Here is a 23050-nt window from a genome sequence, read left to right as displayed (position 1 = left end):
GCCGAGCAGAGAGCCCGATGTGGGGCTCCATCCCAGGACCCTGAGATCATGACCTGAGCCGAAGGCAGAGGCTTAACCTGCTGAGCCACCCAGGCGCCCTTATATGATCTTTTATTGCATTTATATGTACATGTGTGACTTACACAACGCAAAACACACATTCACTTCAATACCACTAGCAGCCAATCACAGAAGTTTGCCTTACAAATCTAACCATTCAGAAAATAAAAATACTCTTAAAAGTATGAAAAGAAAGCTTTCAGGCTTTTCATGTTTTCAGATTTTTTTCTACAACATGTGTTACCTTCGTAAATAAAAAAAATTTTTGAAAAGAAATAGAAAGTTGACATGCAAACCTATGATAGATCCTTCATAGGGTAAACTTTGTAATTACTTCATATGATCTTTCTAGTAGTATTTTCCTTTGACTCATTTTTCCCTTTGATTTTAAGTTGCGACATTAAAATATTTTTTAAAATCACTGTACATTCTGGGGCACCTGGGTGGCTCAGTGAGTTAACCCTCTGTCTTAGGCTCAGGTCATGGTCTCAGGGTCCTGGGATCAGTTCCCACATCGGGCTCTCTGCTCGGCAGGGAACCTGCTTCCCCCTTTCTCTCTGCCTGCCTCTCTGCCTACTTGTGATCTCTCTCTCTTTTTCAAATAAATAAATAAAATCTTAATAAAGCAAATCACTGTACACTCTATCTTGCACAAAGCTGATTTCAAATAAATTAGTGCATTAATAACACACTTACCTTTTCACATATGTCATTTAGTGCTCCAGCTAAGACGCGGTATGCACTGGTTTTTCCTCCAAACGGTTCCCCGACAATCATAAAACCATGACGCACAATCATCATTTCATATATTTGAAGTATCTTCTCAGAGAAGAATCTGGTCAGTTGCAAATTCATGGACTCACAGTTGTCTTTGATAGCTGCTAGCAAATCATTGTAATCTGGTTTTGGTAATTTCACACCAGGAAACAAATCTGAGGTGATTCCCTGGTGACAGAGGATTTGGGGACTTATATTGCGTATCTGAAACACCCCCCCTCCACACACACACACACACACACACACACACACACACACACACGTCATGAAAGTCCTCCCATCCTCGCATTTAATATTGATGGAAATAGAGCCATTAAATAGTTCAACAGTAGTTTTAACAGCTTTATAGAGTTATGACTGATATGCAATGAACTCTATATATTTAAAGTGTTACAATTGGGTAAGTGGAGTAATCAAATCAATCAAGATAATCAACATATGTCTCCCCGAAGTCACCTAGTGGCCTTTTGTAATCCTCCTTCCCTTCTCTCTTTGCCCCCTCCCACCTCCAACACCAGAAATCCACTAATTTGCTTTCTGTTACTATTTTTATTTACTAGAATTTAATATAGATGAAGTTACACATTACGGGTACTACTTTCTTTCTATGTGACTCCTTTCCACTCAGCATAAAGATGTGGAGATCCCACATGTGACACGATGATTTAATAGTTTGTTGCATACAAGTATTACATTCAATCCATCCCCTGTTGATGGATACTTTCTTTCATTGTTTCCAGTTTGGGGCCATTGCAAACAAAACTGCTATGAACACTATATACAACTCTTTGTATGGACAAATGACTTCCATTTCTATTGGTTGAATACTGAAGAATGGAAAACCTGGATAATATGGGGGTTAAGTGTTTAATATTTTAAGAAACTATCTGCTTTCCAAAGTGGTTGTATTATTGTGCATTCACTCCAGCAGTGTATAACACTTAATATTTGTTATGGTTGGTCTTTTTAATTTTACCCACACTAATAGGTATGTCACACTATCTTACTGTGGCTTCTTCAATGTGCATTTCCTGATGACTAATGTTTTTGCATGTGCTTATTTGGCTTTATGTATATGTTCTTTAGTGAAGCGCCTCTTCAAATCTTTTGCCTGTTTTTAATGGTTTATTTTCTTAATGGTAAGTTTTGACCATTCTTTAAATATTCTGTATACGAGTCCTGCATCATAAACCTAAATTTGCAAATATTTTTCCTAGTTTGCAACTTGTCTTTCATCCTCTGACCAGTGCCTTTCAAAGAGCAAACTTTTTAAATTTTGAAGAGTCTATTTTATCAATTTATTGTTTTATGTGTTGTGCTTTTGGTGCTGTGTTTAAGAAATTTTTGCCTATCCCAAAGTCACAAGAGATGTCTCCCGTTTTCTTATAGAAATTTCACAGTTTTACAATACTTTTAAGTTAAAAAGTTAGACAACTATGATCTGATTTCAAGGCTTATTATAAAGACAGTTTCGGATTAGTATAATGATAGACAAATATAACAATGGAACAGAATGGGGAGCCCAGAAAGAGACCCCCACACACTTGAACAATTCATTCTCAATGAAGGCACAAAGACAATTTAGTAGAGAAAAGATTAAAAAATGCCTGGATTTGTTAAAACAATGAACATACAAAAATTAGTTCAAAGGTATTTTAATCATTGTGGTGGCTAATCAGCTTAGTGTCCCTCAAAGATTCATGCCCATATAAAATCTCAAAATGTAACTTCATTTGGAGATAGGATCTTTGCAGATATAATTAGATAAATTAAGAAGAGGTTATACTGGGCCTTAAGTCTAATGACTGGTGTCTTTATAACAGAAAGGAGAAGATTCAAACACAAATACACCCAGGGAAGGCCATGTAATGATGGAGGCAGAAATCAGAGAGATGCCAATGCATCATATTATTAAACTTAGTTCTCCCTTTAAATCATCCTGAAAAACATCAATTTCATAAAAGCCATTACATTCTTTTAAAGAAATTAGGCTTTTTATTAATTAATTTTTTTAAAGATTTGATTTATTTGTCAGAGAACGAGAGAAAGCACAAGCAGGGGGAGCTGCAGGCAGAGGGAGAAACAGACTCCCCACTGAGCAAGGAGTGAGATGCGGGGCTCCCTCCCAGGACCCTGGGATCATGACCTGAGCTGAAGGTGGACGCTTACCCAACCCAAGACACCAACTCAGGTGTCCCAAGAAATTAAGCTTTTTAATAAATTTCTTCAATTATTAATTTAACAAACAGTTGCCAAGTACCTTTTCTGTTGAAAGGATTCAGTGGTGGGTTAGACCCATTATTTTCCTTCAAGGAGCCTACATTCTAGTGCAATTTATCAGTAAGCAGACTTTGTACCTTTTGTTTGCTTATTTACATTGCACAGTTTTTAAAAAGTACAATTTAAAAATCCCAGCTTCTTGAAAGTCATCTCAAACAACAGAGCTAAACACACTTCAAGTAACACATGGAATGATCTATGTTTCTCTGTGCCATATCATTATTTTCTGTAGAAGTTTCTCATAAGGAGTTGCAACCTTGGACATTTGATAAATACATTATTATAAAAATTCTGATACGCCAAAATAACAAATATCCTTACCTCAAAGAGTGGTAAATCATGGGACAAAAATTTTGGCAGATTTACATCAATAATAGATCTAAGCAGCAAAATTTCTTCATTTTCATTTGGGTATTTCAGCTAAAAGAAAATACACTCATGATGATATTGCCATCAGCTAAGTACACCCCCTATATGTTCACAAATATACACATGCACACGTATACACACATAGGCCCCAAAGACAATTTAAACCCACATAAAACTTTTCTAACTGGATTTACCCTTACAAAGTCAGTGGTGCCAGCAGTCAAGTTCAGAAAACCTAATGCCAAAGCTGATCCTGCTCATAGGGTGTCTTTGGATCAATGTAACCACACCTAAATTATGAGGTGTCAAAAGTCTATTTTGTCATTTGAGAAGCTATTATTTTAAAGCAAATGTTTAAATTGTTTCTTGATATAATAAAACAAACTTCAAAATATTCAAGCCAACACTTTCAACAACTCTAAATTAGCTTTTGACAAAGAATGAAAGGATTCATTTGTGGTATTCATTTGCTGTGCAACTTTAATAGCTCAATTCCATAGTCAAGATGTCAGTGATAACATACACTACACAATACATTATCTTTCCCATTATCTGACCACAGTGTAATCCTGACACGCTAAGTTAGTAAAAATTGTTACTTCTAGTTGCATCGGCTTATTGCAAAAAACAATGACATGCAGTTATTCTAGGCTAATGTGAAATGGAATATCACCACTATGTATCAGAATTCTCAGTAACATTTATTACAGAAGATAAAAATGCATGCCATTGTTCTTAATCATGTAGAATATATTTTAAAATCCTTTCTTCTATAAAACATGAACATAAAAATTTTATAAACTCCAAGGTCACACTTCCCACTTTGCTATTAACTATAGCCTACCTTGCTTTGTTTCATAAAGAACTAATACACAGAGTTCACACCTCCATAAAATGTTTTCAATGAAAAGTTACAGAAGTCTTAAAATATTTGGATTTTTCCATCCATATAGATTTATACCATTTTAAAATGCAAACATTATATTGCAAATCTGTAACTGCTGGTCCACAATAGGCTGTAGTTACATAATTACATTAATTGAGAATGTTTTGGCATATTTATATATATTTATTAATTATACATTATTTCCTTTAAAGCTATACATGTTCATATAGACTGAAGCCTTCAAGATATTTCTCGGCAGCAAGGAATTTCATTCCTTGGTAGTACCTATTTTTAACATTTAAAATTACAGAGCAGAATTCAAATCAATAAGAATTATGTCTAAGTTTTTACAAATCATAAAATGTCCTTTTTCACATGTGCAAATGATCCACTATTTTTTAGTACAATAGCTGGATTTTTTCAGCTGATGAAACCAACCAGTTACTGGAACTCTGTAAAGACACAGGGTCCTGAGATTTAGGAACAGAAAATCCCTGAGTAAGAAATAACTTGAGTTGTCTACCTTCAGATTCCCAGCAGCGGTAAGCACGGACTTCACGGCTCTCATGCCGTAGTCATAGTGATGTTGCGAGGACAATTGCTCTGAACACAAGCGGTAGGTAGCCACGATTTTTACTGAGAGTGGCCGAGCTGTGACAAACCCACAGGAGTACAGGACTATTTCAGCAATCATGGCATAGTCAGGCACCATCATTGCTACTGTCCGAAAGAGAGCCTGGAGGAGTGCAGAAAAGGTATTTTTGAAAAGACCATTGTAAGGCAACCCTACTGTGCATTTCCTAACATGTTATGACTGTATAGCTTTTCTGCAATAACGTTCAATTACAACATCCAGATCATATAGATAAAAACACCTAATTTTAAAAAAGGGTTTTTTGTAATTGTAATATAACAAATATCATTAACTTCTGTATCACTGTTTTTCCTTACATTATGCTTTGAGAACACTCACAAACATTCATGATACTTAGATTTAATAATTATTAAAATTGTGAATTATTAAATCACATGCTGAGTATCACTTATGCTCTATTCTTCTTAGGAAGTGACAGGTTATAGGGAAAATATATTCAAGTCTGCTGGGATGTCCAAAAGCTGGGCTTTTCATCTGGGCTGGTGAGAAAAGGCATGGTACTAAGAGACCAGGCTTCAAGTGAGGCTCTTTTGGAATCTATTTAGTTGTAGGCTGCAGGCTAATCAGATAACAAGGCTATGATAGATAAATAAGGTATTTTGAGATATTTTTAACCTTTTTGAATTTGCAGCCACCATATCAGTCTTTCATCAAGTGTAATAAAGAAAGAAAAACTGGAAATACGCCACAATTATTATTAGAGATAAATCAATTTTCCAAATTGTAAAGATATTTTTTCATGGTATTTTTAAGTGTTGTGGGACAAATAAACGTCACATGATAACTAAATAGAAAATAGATTTTAAAAGAATAAATAAGAAAATTTAAGTTTAGGGGCGCCTGGGTGGCTCAGTGGGTTAAAGCCTCTGCCTTTGGCTTGGGTCATGATTCCGGGGTCCTGGGATCAAGCCCCACATCGGGCTCTCTGCTCAGCGGGGAGCCTGCTTTCCCCTCTCTCTCTGCCTGCCTCTCTGCCTACTTGTGATCTCTGTCTGTCAAATAAATAAGTAAGATCTTTAAAAAAAAAAAAAAGAAAGAAAAGAAAATTAAAGTTTAGAATGTCAGTATGTGTCAGAACCTACTTCAACAGCTTATACAGTAAGTGAGGACCTTTTTGTAATAAAGAGAAAAATGGCAATTTGTTTTTCAAAGTAGGCTCCATGCCCACTGTGGGGTTTGAACTCACAACCCCAAGATTGAGAGGCACACGCTGTAGTGACTGAGACAGCTAGGCATTCCTAAAAAAAAAAAAAAAAAAGGCAATTTTGTTCAGATAGTTTATAAATATCTTCTAGGAATTCATTGAGTTACCTGAAACACAAGGCAAATAGGAAAAAAGACGTCTTGCCTAACTGATCTGTTATGATTATTCCAGGTTGAGAACAAATAAAAGATCGGCATTGAGCAAGATCCTTCCAATGTGTTATGTTAATTACTAACTAGAGGCTTAGTACTGCTCTTTCAATATGGTGACCATTAAATAAAGAATAAAATGTTAAAAATATATAGCTTGAGCAAATAAACTGGGAACAGAGAAGCTTAAGCGAGTGCTGGAAACCACTACAAACTTGAGGAAAAGAGAATGTAAGAGAATTACTACACAGATGGTACCTCTTTAAAAGGGTAGGTTCTCAACAACTATTTCTTTTCATGAATAAGAGAAAGAATGAATGAGCCAGTCAGTCAGTGGGTCCCTGACTTGGTTCCGGTGGTGTGGTCTTTCTATGACAGTATCAACTGCTGTTAGTTTCAGGTGAACATCCGGGTCTGCGCGGTGTAGGCTTCCCCCTGACCACATCAGATAGTTCACAAATTCCTATTCAGAGTCTCTCAGCCCTACTAGCAATATGGCCAAGGAACACCATGGAACAGAGGGATCGTGGCCAAGAGAACAGAAAATGGAGAGTGGTAAAGACATTTCAAGGGGTTATCATGATGTTCCGTCTGCTCGGAATCACCTAATGGGAATCGCTTTAACATTGATGCCCACTGATCACAGAGAAAAGCATCCTCCTCAAAATATCTTTAGGTGAATATTCTAATATTCGATGGTTCTCAAACAGTGTGTGAGAAATACTGATAGGATATGGTGTGATTTGGAATGTGTCAGAAATAATTTGTTAGTAATAGCAATATGTTTAAAGGTAATTTTGTGCTCTTAAAAAAAATTAAGTTTGATTTTGGCTTAACCAATGACATACTTTCTTGAGTCTAAAAGAAGAGTATAGCTCCAGTATCATACCAGGGCTTGAATAAGTTGTGATACAGGTAATCAACATGAGCATTATCCTTCTAGAAAGTTATACACCAGGTTATTGGCTTTGTGACATTAGAAGATCTAGATCTCTCCATTTCACCATGGCTTCTAACATGCAACTATTCTGAAATGTTTATTGAATACTGATTCTTCAGAATAGTTTTAATATTAAATACAGCATCTCTAATGCAGCAATGTGCTTCAGCAATGGCTCTACTATGCAGATCTTATCCAGATGTACAGGATGCCAAAATGGGACTATTTCCATGAAAACATAGGGGTAGGGAGATGGCAGGACAGATACAACTGGGTCCGAGTTCCAAGGTTCTTGTAGATCAGGCCAAGAACTTTGAACTTTTTTCTGTAGGCAAAACAACAACAACAACAACAAAACCCAATAGCTTTTTAAGTCTGGAAACTATAGGATTAGATTGCTTCCGAACACGCCGGGAGGATTATAATGGGGAATTCACGGTAGCTTATTTTAGTAGGGAAGAGACTGGTGACAAGTGCGCTGCTGCAGTAAGACACACAGGGGAAGAATGAGGGGGATGGAAGGAATGTGTGGCCTGGGAACTAAGCTAGAGCAGCGAGAATGATAAGGCTTTTGTACAATAGGATGCCTGGTTTTGGGGGCTGAGTCACTGGGTGAAGAGCGAAGCCTCAAAGACGACTCTAAAGACATTCTCTGGATCTCAGTAAGTTGTTTGTTGTTTGGTTTTTTGTGTGTGTGTTTTTTTTCTTTAAGGAGGATCTGTTTCTTTCTTTTCAGACTAAGACATTTTTTCAAAATTGTTAGGTATTTCCATTTGTACTTGAAAACAGATGCTCTGTGGCCGCTCTAACCAAGAAGACTGCACAGCAGGAGGAGGAACAACAACAACGCTATCAGAATTAGAGAGCAGTTTTTGGCCTGAAGTAGAAGGAAAGTGCCTCACCTACAGAACCACAAGGTGGGTATTTTGACGCCATTTCAACATGCACAGCCCGTAAGACTGTGACACACTCTGATAGGGCATTAACAGACTCAACTAATAATAGTCCCAGCTTATATGATTAGCTATTCACAGATTTTTGCCTTTACAAATACTATGTATTCAGATTGATCTACTGAAGAAAAGAAAAACGTAGGCGACAAAAGAACTGCTACAAAAAGAGCTCCCCACATGTAATTCACGATGAAAATTGCAGAATGCTTCTTAGATACAAGAGGATTTACCAGTTGTTATTTTTTAATCATACCTTCCTTCACTAAGGCAAAGGATTAAAACTTCTCATCTAATACATAAAAGTGCATGGAATGGAAATACTGAAATACATTGTAGCCATTAGTTGAATCAAAGTGTCTTCAGTGGAAAAGAAAAATTCCTCAACTAGTCTAAGAAGCTGTCAGCCTAACATGGGAAGACCAGCTTACAGTCACAAGACTTGGTTTTGGATCTGCAATTACCACTGTGTTATTCTTCAACATTGTTCTCCATGCTCTCGCCATAAATGCAATAAAATAAAATGCAATAAATTAAAAAAAATGTCCAAGATACGGGGGAATGTCCTATTTCTCTCATAATCAAGTTTTTGTTTTTTTTTTTTTTTAAGTGAAGAGTCTAGTCTATTCAATTAGCAAAGTGCTTTGCTTCTTTTATCAGGAAAAATAAATTAGTGTTGGGTATAAAGGTCAATTGAGAATTGATGTGGGCTGTGAATTATTTCAATCTCTGTTGGAAGGCAACTTAGCAACACAGTTCTTTGTCCTATGACCATATTTAAGGAAATATTTTAAAACAGACAAAAGTCTTAAGTAAAAATTGCCCATTGCAATATTATTTATGATGAAGGAAAACTAAAAGCAACCTAAGTGACCAACAGTAAGATGCAGTTCCGTAAATTTATTTACAGTTTGAATTGTGCTTGTAACAATAGGAAAACTCTCATAATATTAACCTGAAAACAAAACAAAACAACAAAAAAAAAACCATTCACAACTGCTGGATTCACTTAAAATTTGCCTTTTAAAAGATATTTAAAACTGCAGGATACAATATAGTAAGCAATAGAATGGGTATCTTTTTCAGCATTTCTTATATTTTCTAATTTTCCATAATTATCAGTCTTTAAATGTCAGTTTGGAAGTTGCATCCACTTTCCTCATTCATTTTTTAATGGTATTCAAAGCTTTAAAAATGATTTTCAAGGGGCACCTGGATGGCTCAGGTGGTTAAGCATCTGACTTCGGCTCAGATCATGATCTCAGTGTCCTGGGATCGAACCCCACATCGTGCTCCCAGCTCAGTGGGGAGCCTGCTTCTCTCTCTTCCTCTGCCCCTCCCTCTGCTTGTGCTCTGTCTCTCTCTCTAATGAATAAATAAAATCTTTAAAAAATTAAAATTGTTTTCTGAAACAGTTTTCTAAAATACAATGTCCAAAGCAAATATTTTGCATAAAATTCAAGGAGAGCATGTCCTCTCTTTTTACATATTAACTTAGTATAGTACAGAAAGGAAGCAGATGATCTAATTGGCCCTTCTGTACCTTCAGATTATCCGGCAGTTCTGATCGCCCAGCATATCCAGGGTTCATGGTTATAAAGACAGCACATGTAGGGTCAAGTTTTAACTCAGTTCCTTCAAACACTAGTATATCGACACCTGCATTAATACCTGTGGGTCATCAAGAATGAAATGACTTAGCAATTCCACATTTAAAAGCAACTTTGCCATCTGTCATCTTCCATATTTCTACTGTTTTGACATAATGCAAAGACAAACCAGTCCATTACCTCTTTGGATAGTAAGAATTTGTTGAGCAACCACAGACAGTACTTCCAAATCAATTCTGTTAAATTCATCAAAGCAAGCCCAGGCTCCACAAGATAAGAGTCCCTGGGAGAAAAGAGTAATGAAATTTTTCAATTTTATCTGATTAAATATAGCATTGAAATGTTGCATTTTCACCTGATATTTTCAAGGATTTAATATCCTATCAAGGAAATTGCTTATTCACCTTTATCTTTAAAGACAGCATATTATTATTTTTTTTTAGAAATCCATTATTCTACAGGAGTAAGGAGTTTGATCAATTGGAAAATTGTCCATTTGATTGATAGCTTTTTACTTTCTGTGTATCTTTTGACATTTAGATGTATACCTGTAATCTCAAAGTCTTTCTTGCTTTTTATGTACAAGTTGATTTTGTTTGCTTTTTCTATATGAACTTCATAGAATAGATTGTAATAATTCTCTAAATAAGATGACTTCTGTTGCTAATGAGACTATTTTGTGGTCTGAGCCCCTTAATAGACAACTTACACAGTTTGAGGCCCCAGTTTGTACTTCTAACTCACAGCTACCCACAAATATGTGCCATTTGGGCATTAAAGAAAACTGGACCACCAAGCTTGAGTAGCTCAGCCAAATTCAAATTTACTTAAAAAAATCAATTTAATATTTATTGAATCTGCATTCTGTAGATTGTATGTGTGTATATATACACCCACATATGGGGGGGTGTGTGTGTATACATAGATATGTTTCACTGAGTAGCTGGTATGTTTCAGGCATGATGCATGTATCTTTCATGCAAAGAAACTAAGACTGTATCGTACGAGATGTTAAGTAATTAGTACAAGGCCACAGAGCTAATAGAGGCTGACCTTGGATTTGTACACAGTTCCATCCACTGAACCACACTGAATTAAATGAAAACTCTGTCCATTTCAAAGAATAGCACATTTTTATTAGCTACTATGACTTTGATCTCTATATATAATAAGAGGATTAGAAACCACAGAGAACAAAAAATACTTATGAAGTCACATATTCAAATAGTTATCAGAATTAATAGCAATTCCCATGTCTTTTTTGATCCTGTACCCTATTATTCAGCATGATCCTCACACAAAGTATCTATATTACCAACACATACTTATCAGTAAGCAACTTTAATACTAAAAGTATATGAATCTGTATCAAGGAATTAAGAATATCATTCAAAAATTGAGTAGTACGTGCCAGACTTTTCTTAAATGTTTAGGAATATAATGGTTATTCAAACTAAACTACACAGAGACTCTTTTTGACGTACTATTCTTTCTTAAAAATCATTATAACAAGGTTGTATATCATTACAGAGTATGATTAAAATGGTCATTTGTCATTCAAATGTTTTCTTGATATGTTATTATAATTTTGACTTTTAAAATCTTATCCTAGTTGTTTCAGCATCACAAATATAAAGACTTTTTATATTCCAAATCTGTTATAAAATAACCTTGCCTATGCCAGCCAGGAACAGTTTACTGTATAGGGTAGGATTGGTATATATATTTTTTGTTAGTTTGGATTTCTTTTTAAACGTTACCTTTTCTGAAGAAATTTTGGAAAATAATTAAAGAATCTTAAAAAATCAGAATTACAGAATCTTTACAGAAAAACAGACATAAACAAATAAACAGAACCTATAATCCCAAATGGATAATTCTGCGTTTAACTGTTCCAGCTAACATTTTAAAGAATAACAGCCAGTTAGCAACAAAGGGCTAAAATGACCAGACGGTCACAGCTTTATAGACAGGAATGTTACATTTTTAATTCCTCTTTTGCAATCTTACAGATGCCTAGAATGGGAATCCGACTCAGTATAAGGAAAAAAAACCCAACAAGGATTTTAAGTTTGCAACAAAAGATTAACTAGAGAGTATCTATGAAAGTAAATTACTGAATCATTAACTGGTTAATAATAAAAGCTACAGGTTAAAGGCTTTAGATTTCCCACAGTCTTTACATGATGTCGTGGTTCTCAAATTTTTAGCGGCCTCGACATACTGAAGGCACAGCCCTCCTACCTATCAGTCATACTGACCCACAGCGGCAGGGACTGGAGACACGGGTAGAGCTCCTTCTCCGGTAAGCTTTTGAAATAACCCCACCTCTCTGGAGAATAGAGATAGTGCTTTAATTTTACTTCACTCACAGTAAGTCTTTTACTTGCATGAAATTATGTTTCATTATAAATAACTTCCCTCTCTGAGCTGTTATTTTGTAAAGAAATGAGTCAATTCCAACCTTAAAGAATTTTCCTAACGCCAGATAATCCAACCCATCGGAACAGTTGAAAACAACACATTGTTTGGCCACTGCTTTTGCTAAATCTTTGGTAGTTTCGGTCTTTCCAGTGCCAGCTGGCCCTTCCGGTGCTCCTCCAAGGTGCAGGTGAAGGGCTCCAAACAAGGTTCTGAAATAGGAGAAATAAGCAATCTTTATAGAATAATGTCGTTTTTAATACATATTATGCAAAGAGGAGAAGTTTAAACTGAGAGCCGTTTTCCACTTCCTCTTCAATAATTTCTTCCTTCCCATGAACCTCTGAGAATCTCTGACGGTGGCCTACTTTATCTGTTACTGTATTTCACTTCTGAAGCACTGATTATATATGACAGAATCAGAGCAAACACACTTGGAATTCAACGCTGACTCCGGTCAAAACGGGGAATTCTGCTGACGCCAAACCACCCCATCCCCGCAACTGCAAGCACTCAGAAATGCTCCCACAGAAAAGTCCAAATAGTGACTTTTGAAAAACCAGCCATTTCGAAAGAATGAAAGAGAAATCACCCATGAAGAGGGAAGGCAAAGCTGTCGGTAACTGAGTGCTAAAGCTAGAGAGGCGCGTGTTGGTTTGGGATCTGCATACAAACGCACACAAGTGTATTTACAACCACAGGGAAACAGAAAAATTCTTTCTTTTTTTTTAGATTTATTTATTTGACAGAGAGATCTAGCAAGGAGGGGCGGGGATCAGAGAGAGACAGAGAGAGTCTTAAGCAGACTCCATGTTGAGCCCAGAGGCCGACACGAGGCCCAATCTCACCTGTGAGATTGTGACCCTGTGATCACGACCTGAACCAAAACCAAGAGTTGGACGCTTAACCAATGGCACCATACAGATGCCCCCGAACAGAAAAATTCTTATATTGAGTAAGGTGCAGAGCTGGAATGGATTCATGTATATAAACCCAGAAGCCTTGGAAAGCTGGTTTATCTCTAAATGGAAACTAAAATTACTCCAGCAGCCTACTCGAGAAAGACAAAGATCCACTACAGAGGAGATAGGAAGCTTACCCTTCATGGCAGCACCCCGTGGAAATCCTTCGTGGGGGTAGGGCCAAAATTTTCAGTATCCATGGGCACATGAACCCAAACTGAGAAATTAACACTGAAATGTTGTTTTGGACTAAAGAAAACCCTAAAGCTCTTTTAAGAGATAAATGTGACACTGCTCCACACCCGGCACCTCCACAGCTGAGAAAACAAGCCTTTCCCAAAATGAGCTCATAAGTAAAACTACAGAGAGAGAGAGAGAGAGAGAGATCAAAGCTAAGAGTCACACTTGCAGTGACAGACGGACAAAGGTGCGGGAGAACTACTATATAAATGGTACTCGGGTTTCCTGATGGTCTATTTAATGAAATCTTAAATAAAAAGCAATAGACAGGGGCACCTGGGTGACTGTTGATTAAGTGTCCTACTCTCGGTTTTGGCTCAGGTATGGTCTCAGGGTCGTGAGATTGAGCCCCGCATCATGCTCTACACTCAACGCAGAACCTGCTTGACTTCCCCTCTCTCTCTGTCTCTCTCTCTCTCCCTCTGTTCCTCCCCCCCACCCACTTTCTCTTTCTCTAAAATAAATAAAATCTTTTTCAAAAAAGCAAGAGACATAAGAAAATTGTGAGAAAAATCAGTTTCGTAAAAGAGAAAACTTGAAATCTAGCAATGAAAAATACAGTTATTGGACTTTTTAGAAAGTTACCAGATTAAATGGCAGAGTAAACATAAAGAGCAGAATTATGCGCAAAATAAATATGAGGAAATCACCCAGGAAGAGACCAAGATGGGATATTAGAAAAGTTGAGAGACAAAGAAAAAAAAGAGAACAGGAAAAAAGCAAAATCTAAAAAGCAATGGCTGTGGGGCACCTGGGTGGCTCTGCAGGTTAAGCATCTTAGTTTCATCTTAGTTTCAGCTCAGCTCTTGATCTCAGGGTCCACGCACTGGGCCTGGAGCCTGTTTAAGATTCTCTCTCTCCATCTCTCTCTCTCTCTCCCCTCCTTACTCCCTCCCCCCTCCCCCACCCAAATAAAAAAATAAAAAGGAATGGCTGAGAATTTGCCAGAATTGAAGAAAGATATGAACTGAAAAGTCTCAAGTGGGATACATTAAAAACTCACCCACATATAGTAACACTACAGTGAACCTCAACAACACAGAGGAAATCTTAAAAACCACGATAGAAAAAAATTACCTACAAAGGAATCGCAGGAACGGACAACTGAGCAGTACCGATGAACGCCAGGAGAACAGTATCTCCAGGGACCTGAGGGGAAATTGGGTTCACTCACAGTTCTATACCTAGCTATCTTATCATTTAATAAATGAATGAAGACCACATTTCATCTAAAAAGGCATTTTTAGACAAAGATTGTTAGAGCTCACTACTTGCAGAGCCTCGCTGAAACTATTACTAAAGGATCTTACCTAGTAAGAAGAAAAAGGAAACCAGAAAGAAGGCAAAGGAAGAAGCAATGGTGAGTTAAGACAATGATAAAGTTTTAGTAAATACATATAAATATCAGATGTAAAAAAATACATAACAGAATATAAATAGAGCAGTCTATGCCAGATCATCTTATCTTACAGATAGGAACATTGGTCACCTAGCACCAGGGCATATAGAAAGTGGCTAGGAAGCTTGTAAAAGAGAGGTCAAGAGTAAAGATCTTTGGAAAGAGCTCTTAGTGTGTTGTTCATTTCTGGTCCCTCTGTAGAGAAGAACGCACTTGCCCCTCTCCCAAACTACCTGAGGGGCTCTAGAGAACTCGTCAGAAACCTTGGCTCACTGACCCCTGGAGTCTGTGTAACACAGGAACTGCGAGTGCAATCACAACTTAAAATATTTCAAGTCAAGAGATGCCTATAGCTATTCCTGAGGGCAGAGCTGGGGAAAACAGTGACAGTAAGAGAAATGTAGTCCTACTACTGGTGAAATAAATGTGTATTTATCATCTGACCAGCTCTAGATCCCACCAGAAGGAAGCTAGATTTGGGTCATGTTGAATGGGACTCTGTGGAGGAGGCCCACCTAACACCAGAGAAGACACCAAGGTGAGCATCCGTGTGTAGCTGACCTCAGCGAGAGGCTGAAGCAAGTCGCCAGCAGCCACCAGAGAAGGCTTTTTCCACAGGTGACTGGTAGTTGGCGGGGGGCGGGGGGGTGGATTTCCAAAGAACCCACATAAATATCCCGTGGGAGATCTGGTACATCTAAGCTTGCATCTTCGTCGAGGACACTAAACAGCCAAGAGATAGTTGCCACACAAGACACTTGTCACCCAGGAAACCACCTCTTCCCTTTGCTTCTCCCCTCCTCGATTACCCCCAAGACTGGAGGAGCCACGGGTGAGCTATGGAGGGATGAATGCAAAGGACAGGGATAAAACTGACAAAAGAAAAAAAAAAAACTGACAAAAGATTGACCACGTTTGCCTCCCCAACATGAAGGCCTTGGGCTTGTGTCAAGCTCAAGCTGGGAGAGAAGGGGAGTTTTAAAGTGGATGAAAGATGTTGGCTTTGATATTAGACCTAAATGGACTTCAACCATCTGAAAAAAATAGCACTTTAATATAGTTCTTGATACAATTCGGAATATGGGAGATGCAAAGTAGGATTAAAGTTGTTAAAGCCCTTTTATTATTCAGAAGCATGATGGAAAAAAATTTCAGTGTAAATACCTATGAGTTACCTAATGGAGATACCCAGAAAGCATGCGGCACAAGTTTACAGGAGAGACCTTGGCTGGAGATACAGACTTGTGGATCTTCAGAATGTAGGCTATTAAAGCCTACAAGTGGGCTTGAGCGTTTGGGAAACCATGAAGCATGAGACAAAGCACCCCATGAAAACAGAAATCTAGAAAATTCTGTGTTTCAGGCGAAGCAGCAGTCTGCCTCAAAGGATCCAAAACAAAGAGAAAGTTTCAAGAAGAAAGATGAAATGCACAATGCGAATAACAATAGCAATATTGGGCAACACTTCGCTCCAGAGCTAAGAGGAAAAAGCCAGCAGAGAAAGAGAAATTGAAGGTCAAGTTGAGAAACATATTAAGAGTCTAGGAAAAGGTAACATAGGATACATTTGCCCAGTGGAAGATAGTCTGTTTCTTTTAAAGATTTAGTGGTCTAAGGGTGAAATTTATTTCCAATAGACCCTTAAATTAGCGAGTTTACCTGTAACATCGATCAGTGAGTGGAGTGATAACCAGCCGAGGGGAATTACCCAGATACTCATATCCATACCGTAAGCCAGCGTTGATCATCTTTGTTTCTAAATTATTCTCCTAGGAGAAATCAGAGAAAATGAAGTTAATTTAAATAACAAAATTTTAAGTAACATGAAATCTCAAACTCCTTAATAAATAACTGTCAAGTTAGACACGACATCTTTAATATTCACTTTTCAGAGGGAGCTGGGTGACTCAGTCAGTTAAGCGTCTGCCTTCGGCTCAGGTCGTGATCCCAGAGTCCTGGGATATGACCGGAGTCGGGCTCCCTGCTCAGCTTCTCCAGCTCCCTCTGCTCCTCCCCCCACCTAGTGCTCTTGCTCTCTCAAATGAATAAATTAAAAATCCTTAAAAAAATTCCACTCAGACATCATTAATTCAGTAGAAGAATTGAATATCTAATTTCCTTGGATAAGTCTGAAGTCACTGGCTGCAATTTTTTCCATTGGTATCTGTGGAAAATATACTTGTTCCTTTTCTCTCCTGTATTTTCTTTTCTTTTTACTTGCTAGAGCTTTTTAAATTAAGGTATAATTGACATATAGCATTAATTTCAACTATAAACATAATTACCCAATATTCATGTATATTATAAAATAATCACAGTAAGTCCAGGTAAGATCTATCATCATATGTAAGTATAGTTTTCTTATAATAAGAATTTTAAGATTTACTCTTAGCAACTTTAAAAACGCAATATGGTATTATTAACTATAGTCAACATACAGTGTATCACATGCCCATGACTTATTTATAACTAGAAGTTTGTAATTTTTGACTCCCTTCCCCCATTTCTCCCACCTTCCCACTCTCAGCCTCTGGAAACCACCAATCTGCGCACCATGTCTGTGGGCCTGGTTTGTTTTAAATTGCACATTTGAGATCATATTGTCTGTGTCTGACTCATTTCACTTAGTGCAATGTCCTCGAGGTCAATCCATATTGTTGCAAATGGCAAGATTTCATTTTTTAACAGCTGAATAATATCCCATTTCCATATATACCACATGTTCTTTACTCATTCACCTGTCAATGGACATTCAGGTTGTTGCTGTATCTTATTGTAAAATCTTGGTGCAGTAAACATGGGCGAGCATATACCTTTCCGGGCGTTTTTGTTTTCTTCAGATAATACCCAGAAGTGGAATTGTTGGATCATAGGATAGTTCTATTTCCTATTTTTTGAGGAGACCCAATCTTGTTTCCCGCAGTGGTCGCACCAATTCATATTCCCACCAACACTGCACAACGGTTCTCCCTTCCGCACCGTTACCAGTCTTTGTTATCTTTTGTCTTTTGATAATGCTCCTTCTGAGAGCTGCGACAGGCTCTCTCGTGGTGGTTTCGATTTTCCTCTCCCTGACCGTGAGCGATGCGGAGCCTCTTTTCGTGAACCTGTTAACCGTCTGTATGTCTTCTTTGGAATAATGTCGATTCAGCTCCTTTGACCATTTTCAAAACAGGTACTTTGTGTTTTTGTTATTGAGTTGTAGAAGTTATTCATATATTTTAGAGGTTAACCCCTTACCAGATGCGATTTGCAAGTATTTTCTTCCATTCAGGAAGCTGTCTTTTCATTTTGTGGATGGTTTCCTTTGCTGGGTGACACTTTTTAGTTTGATGTAGTCCCACTTGTTTGTTTTGCTTTTGTTACCAGATCAAAAAAAAAAAAAAAAAATCATTGCCAAGACTGAATTAAGGGGCTTCACATCTATGTTTTCTCCTAGGAGTTTTATGACTTCAGGTCTTCCTTTCCTGTCTTTCATCCATTTTGAGTTCATCGTCATGTATGATGTGCGACAGCGGCCCAGTGTCAGTATTTCCTACGTGGCTGCTCAGTTTTCCCAACGCTATTATTGAAGAGACGTTTCTTTCTCCATCGTATATTCTTGGCTCCTTTGTCATAAATTATTTGAAATATATGCCTAAGTGTACTTCTGGGCTCTCTGTTCTATTCCATTGACCCACGTGCCTGTTTTTATGCCAATACCATTCTGTTTTGATTACTCTAGCTTTGTAATATAATTTGAAATCAGGGAGCATGATGCCTCCAGCTTTGCTGTTCATTTTCAAGACTGCTTTGCCTCTCTGGTGCCTTTTACGGCTGCACACAAATTTTAGGACTGTTTTATTTCTGTGAAAAATGCCATTGGAATTTTGACAGGGATTGCAGTGAATCTGTAGATGGTCTTGAGTAGTAGGAACTTTTTAACAACATTAATTTTCCAATCCACAAGAACAAAATACCTTCGCATTTATTTGTGTCTTCTTCGATTTCCTTCACCGACATCTTAGAGTTTTCAGTGTGCGAGTCTTTCACCACCTTGGTTAAGTTTGTTTTTAGGTATTTTATTCTTTTTGATATAAGTGGGGATTTTTAAAAAAAAATTTCTCTGATAGTTCATGGTTCTCCTATATTTATAATTAGTTGTTCAATTCATTTTCACTTCAGAGTGGGTATTATATTACTGCCATTTTGCAGGTAAGAAAATGGATGCTTACAGACAGTAAGTAACTTGCCCAGGTCATAAATCTGGTAAAGGAAGCGTCTGGCATTTGAAATTACTCCACAGGGAGCTCTTATCCACTTCCTCTCCTATGGTTTTCCAGGGGTCTGGTCCTTACCTTTTCTCCTCCCACTCCACACCTTTAAGCCTTTCACAGAGGTGAATCTGCTTAGAATTTTTGAGTCCGTATCTCCAGACCTCCTCAGTAGCTTCCTCCCACTCTCAACTGGCCCCACTTTGTAACAGTTCTACTCCTCCTGCCTTCCCGGTCGTGACCGCCATCACCACCCACCCACGTGTCCTGATAGAGCCTTCTTTCCGGATCATGATTACAGTTCCTTCAGTTGATCAGCAAGAGGAAACTTTCATGGTTAAATCACAATAGAAGTCTAATTTTTAAATATTCTTTAGGTATATCAAAAAAATCTAAAAATGTAATTTTAAACTGCCCAGTTCAGGTATTTTACAGGTTCAGCAAACATAATGACTCATTTAAAATGAGTAATTTTTTTATAATCACTCAATTTGTGTGTGTGTCTCTATGTATATGTATTTATACATTTGAGTATGGATTTGGGTATAGATAAAGATATAGTTTTTTGTATGGATGATACATAGTCTTTGGCTGCCTTAATCTTTAGTCTGGAGAATGCTTGTGTGGGTATAGTCAGCCGTCAGCAAAAAATCCTGTATTACTGATACTATTTCCCATGTGAGGAAGCAAGCACAAATTAAAAAGCTATGAGCTGAAATTGTCATGTAATAACATGCAGTGATATCACTTACTTGCCAGTAGTACCTAAGCTGACTTAACCACTCGAAGTCAGATTCATCACTAACTTTTTTTTTCACAAGTGTCGTGAGGACATCTCTAGCATGGACATCCAGCACCACGAGGGCTCCCAGAGTAACACGATTCTGCTTGGACAATTTGCCACGGACCAAAGTCACAATATCATCAATCTGCATGTTACATTTTTCCAAGTATTGCTCAAGAGCCTGAAAGAAAATGAGATATAATTATGGTAATCAGAATTTTTCTGAACAAAAACATTTTGAGCTAGTCTGAATAGAGTATTTCTGTACATTTTTCCCCCATATGACCTAATTTTAAAATAATTTGTTTTTCTTGCTACCAAAGCATTAGCTGAACAAGGGCAATCTGGCCAGATGCAGTGGACGCACGTGGTTTGTGTCTACTCATCGTCCTTTCCAGGTCTGTTTCCAGTCCGGTCCGCTCCGTGGTCCGGGGGAGCTGTCCGTCCCCTTCCCCCACGGCCTGATAACGAGGGTGGGAGGAGGTGTGGCCCGGCCTGAGCCAATCATCGTTCTTCCCAGGAACGGCTATACAGGCAGAGGGAGGGAAACAGTGCTTCTCGCTGCATTTGGAGGACCCCGAGCAATGGTAACTGGTAGTGATGTAACCACAAGGAAGCATTTCCAAGAACGAGAAAAAGTTTAAAGGACCAGGCTGGAGACTGCAAGCTGTTTCTCTAAGGGGCACTTTTCTCAGTCCTTGAGTGATTCTATCTTTATTTTTAAGGAGGTAATGTTTTCAAAAGTTTGGTGCTTGAACACTGTTGCCTTCATATTATTTACCTGATCGATGGCTATTAATTCTCTTCGTAAGCAGTAAACGTACACTTCTGTCCCACCTATGTTTCAGTAGATGTAAGTGTTTAAATTCTTGGAATCAATTAGTGAATTTAGGTATGTTGAACATATAAATTAGTAAGAACCAATTTGATCCTAAGAACCTAAGCCACACCATTGGGCACATCTTAGTTTTCTCATCAGTAAAAGTCAGGATCATGTGAACCTTATTGGTTCTTACATCCTATAATTCAACACAAAACATAAAATAAAAATTTAATGTTTAGACCTGACAGTACAAATTATATGTCCATAAGAATTTATTACTACACACAGGTACAGAATGTTTTCTCCTATACTAGGAAACCAGATTTAGAATGAAAATTTAACTTCAAACTGTGATAAACTGAGTTCTTTAGGAATAATATTATATGAATCAATGATAATTCAGATTAGAGAGATAGGGGAAAAAATCATGATATTGATAGCATTTCTGTTACATTTTCCTCTTTGTGAACCATTCTGTACAGGAAGTGAACAAATGAATCTAAAGGTAACTACTATTATATTCTGCCAAAATAAACCCTATCTGAAATCAAATATTTTTATCATACGTAGATCCTTCTACATATGCAATGATACAATGACTCAAAATCACATCAATATTTGCCATATCCTGAGCTCAGTGATAGCAGCGATTCTTTCATTCATTTTACAGTCCCTCTCACGCCTCACACAGACTGGTTCCACAATCACCATTCGCTGCATAAATAAATCAGACAGGTCCTCTGGGAGCATGACAGTGTAACACATAGGGCTTCCGTAACATCAAGCTCCAGACAACTTGGGATGTTTGCGGAGAGTGGAAGTATCCAGTGCCCCAAGAGGCTGCCAAGAGTCTCCAGCTCTACCAAAGTCATCAGTTTCAAATGTGAACCACGCATTAATTAGGGGAAAAATGATCAACACATACAATACTAAAACATATGCTAGCCTCCCATGATAAAACTACATGTTAAATTTTTAAAACACCATCAGGGCTATAAAATACTAAAACATGAGCCTTTCATGTTGCTGCTACAGAACTTGAATGGCCTAAACATGGATGAAAGACAAGCAGACACAAGGTACGCAGAGAGGGATCAAAGGCTTCATGAAACAGGGCAGTCGCAAGCAGATGAACAGGAATTAATTTTTTAGGACACATACAAAGCTTAATTTCATATCCTGAAACTTAGCTATGAAAGCACCATAAAATGCAACAGAAGAGGGCAGTCCGGCAAGCAGCAAACAGAGGTGTAACTTGCTAAGTCTCGCTAAGCCATGGTTTTACAGAACTTTTGAGTCTGTGACACTGAATCACCCTCAAGTAGCACGGGTTCTCATCTCGCCTTTCTCTGTGAATGACTCCATACTTGCATCATGTAACACGAGCAGAGAAAAACTGAATAGACTGATAAATGAGTCAGTAAATAACCCAATCTCTGCTATAAACAAAACAAAACTCCTCTTTGTATCTGTATGCAATGTGATAAGAATTACGGGCAGATAGCTTTGAGCAGAGGACGCATGGTCATGGGCGTGACCTAAACTACATGTCACTCGAGACTCAAATTTTGCTTGGGAGATAACCGGAAGCATGAAAAAGCTATCATTTCCATGTAATGCTAGATGTCAACTCCTGCCTTTTGCAGATCGCTTAGAGTGAGACCAAAGATAAACATGGACTTGAGGGAGGAGTAGAGGTTTGATAAACACCGCATTTAAACTGAAGAAATTTGGAAGATGCCCACAAATTTGTCTAATCTGCTCACAGTTACTTCTTTGTTCCCTGCAGACTATGTCCCCACAGTGGTGAGCGATAAAGTTAGTATCGTGATTTGGAGAGTTGACGAGCGAGCAAGGAGGAAGACCCAGGAGGCTCCACGTCGCCCCAGTAGCCTACATTGGTGATAGAGGAAACCCTCTGTGTGGGGAGATTGATGAGGGGTAGCTTAGAAGTAAAGAGAGAAAATGAATTCTCTAGACTCACTGAACAAAAAGAAAAATGCATATGGTGCTAGAAGCCAAGAGCCCAGAAGTAACTCCAAGAGCTTACTGCTGTGAGGGAAACCCCTGTTCCCCAATGGCCTGTGTTCCATGAAGACAGGCTTTTTCTGGGAAACCCCTGATTTCCCCTATGCCCTTATTCCTTTCCACGGAATAGAAATAAATGACTCGTTGCTAAGTTTGACAGAACTAAGCATGCATCACTCAGCTCCTTCCTCTCTGGGGTCTGCCCGCTTACAGAGAACATTAGTTTCTCTCAAACCTTAACACTATCAGCATTCAACAGT

General features: G+C 37.9%; 1 protein-coding gene across 1 annotated transcript in view; it reads right to left on the bottom strand.

Moving 5' to 3' along the window:
• The window catches only part of DNAH7 (dynein axonemal heavy chain 7), a gene marked incomplete at its 5' end in the record, with an annotated part of 250182 nt that overhangs the window by 153792 nt on the left and 73340 nt on the right, over positions 1-23050 (bottom strand). The window contains 8 exons of the mRNA XM_080799459.1: positions 757-1005; positions 3439-3537; positions 4896-5108; positions 9814-9941; positions 10061-10163; positions 12345-12513; positions 16562-16671; positions 19908-20120. Coding sequence (XP_080655585.1) covers positions 757-1005; positions 3439-3537; positions 4896-5108; positions 9814-9941; positions 10061-10163; positions 12345-12513; positions 16562-16671; positions 19908-20120 — 1284 coding nt within the window. The remainder of the gene's footprint in view (positions 1-756; positions 1006-3438; positions 3538-4895; positions 5109-9813; positions 9942-10060; positions 10164-12344; positions 12514-16561; positions 16672-19907; positions 20121-23050) is intronic.

The sequence above is a fragment of the Martes martes genome (genome assembly GCF_963455335.1).
Source record: "Martes martes genome assembly, chromosome: 3".
Lineage (NCBI taxonomy): Eukaryota > Metazoa > Chordata > Mammalia > Carnivora > Mustelidae > Martes > Martes martes.
Note: the sequence above shows the minus strand (reverse complement) of the source record. Positions and strands in the feature narration are given on the sequence as shown.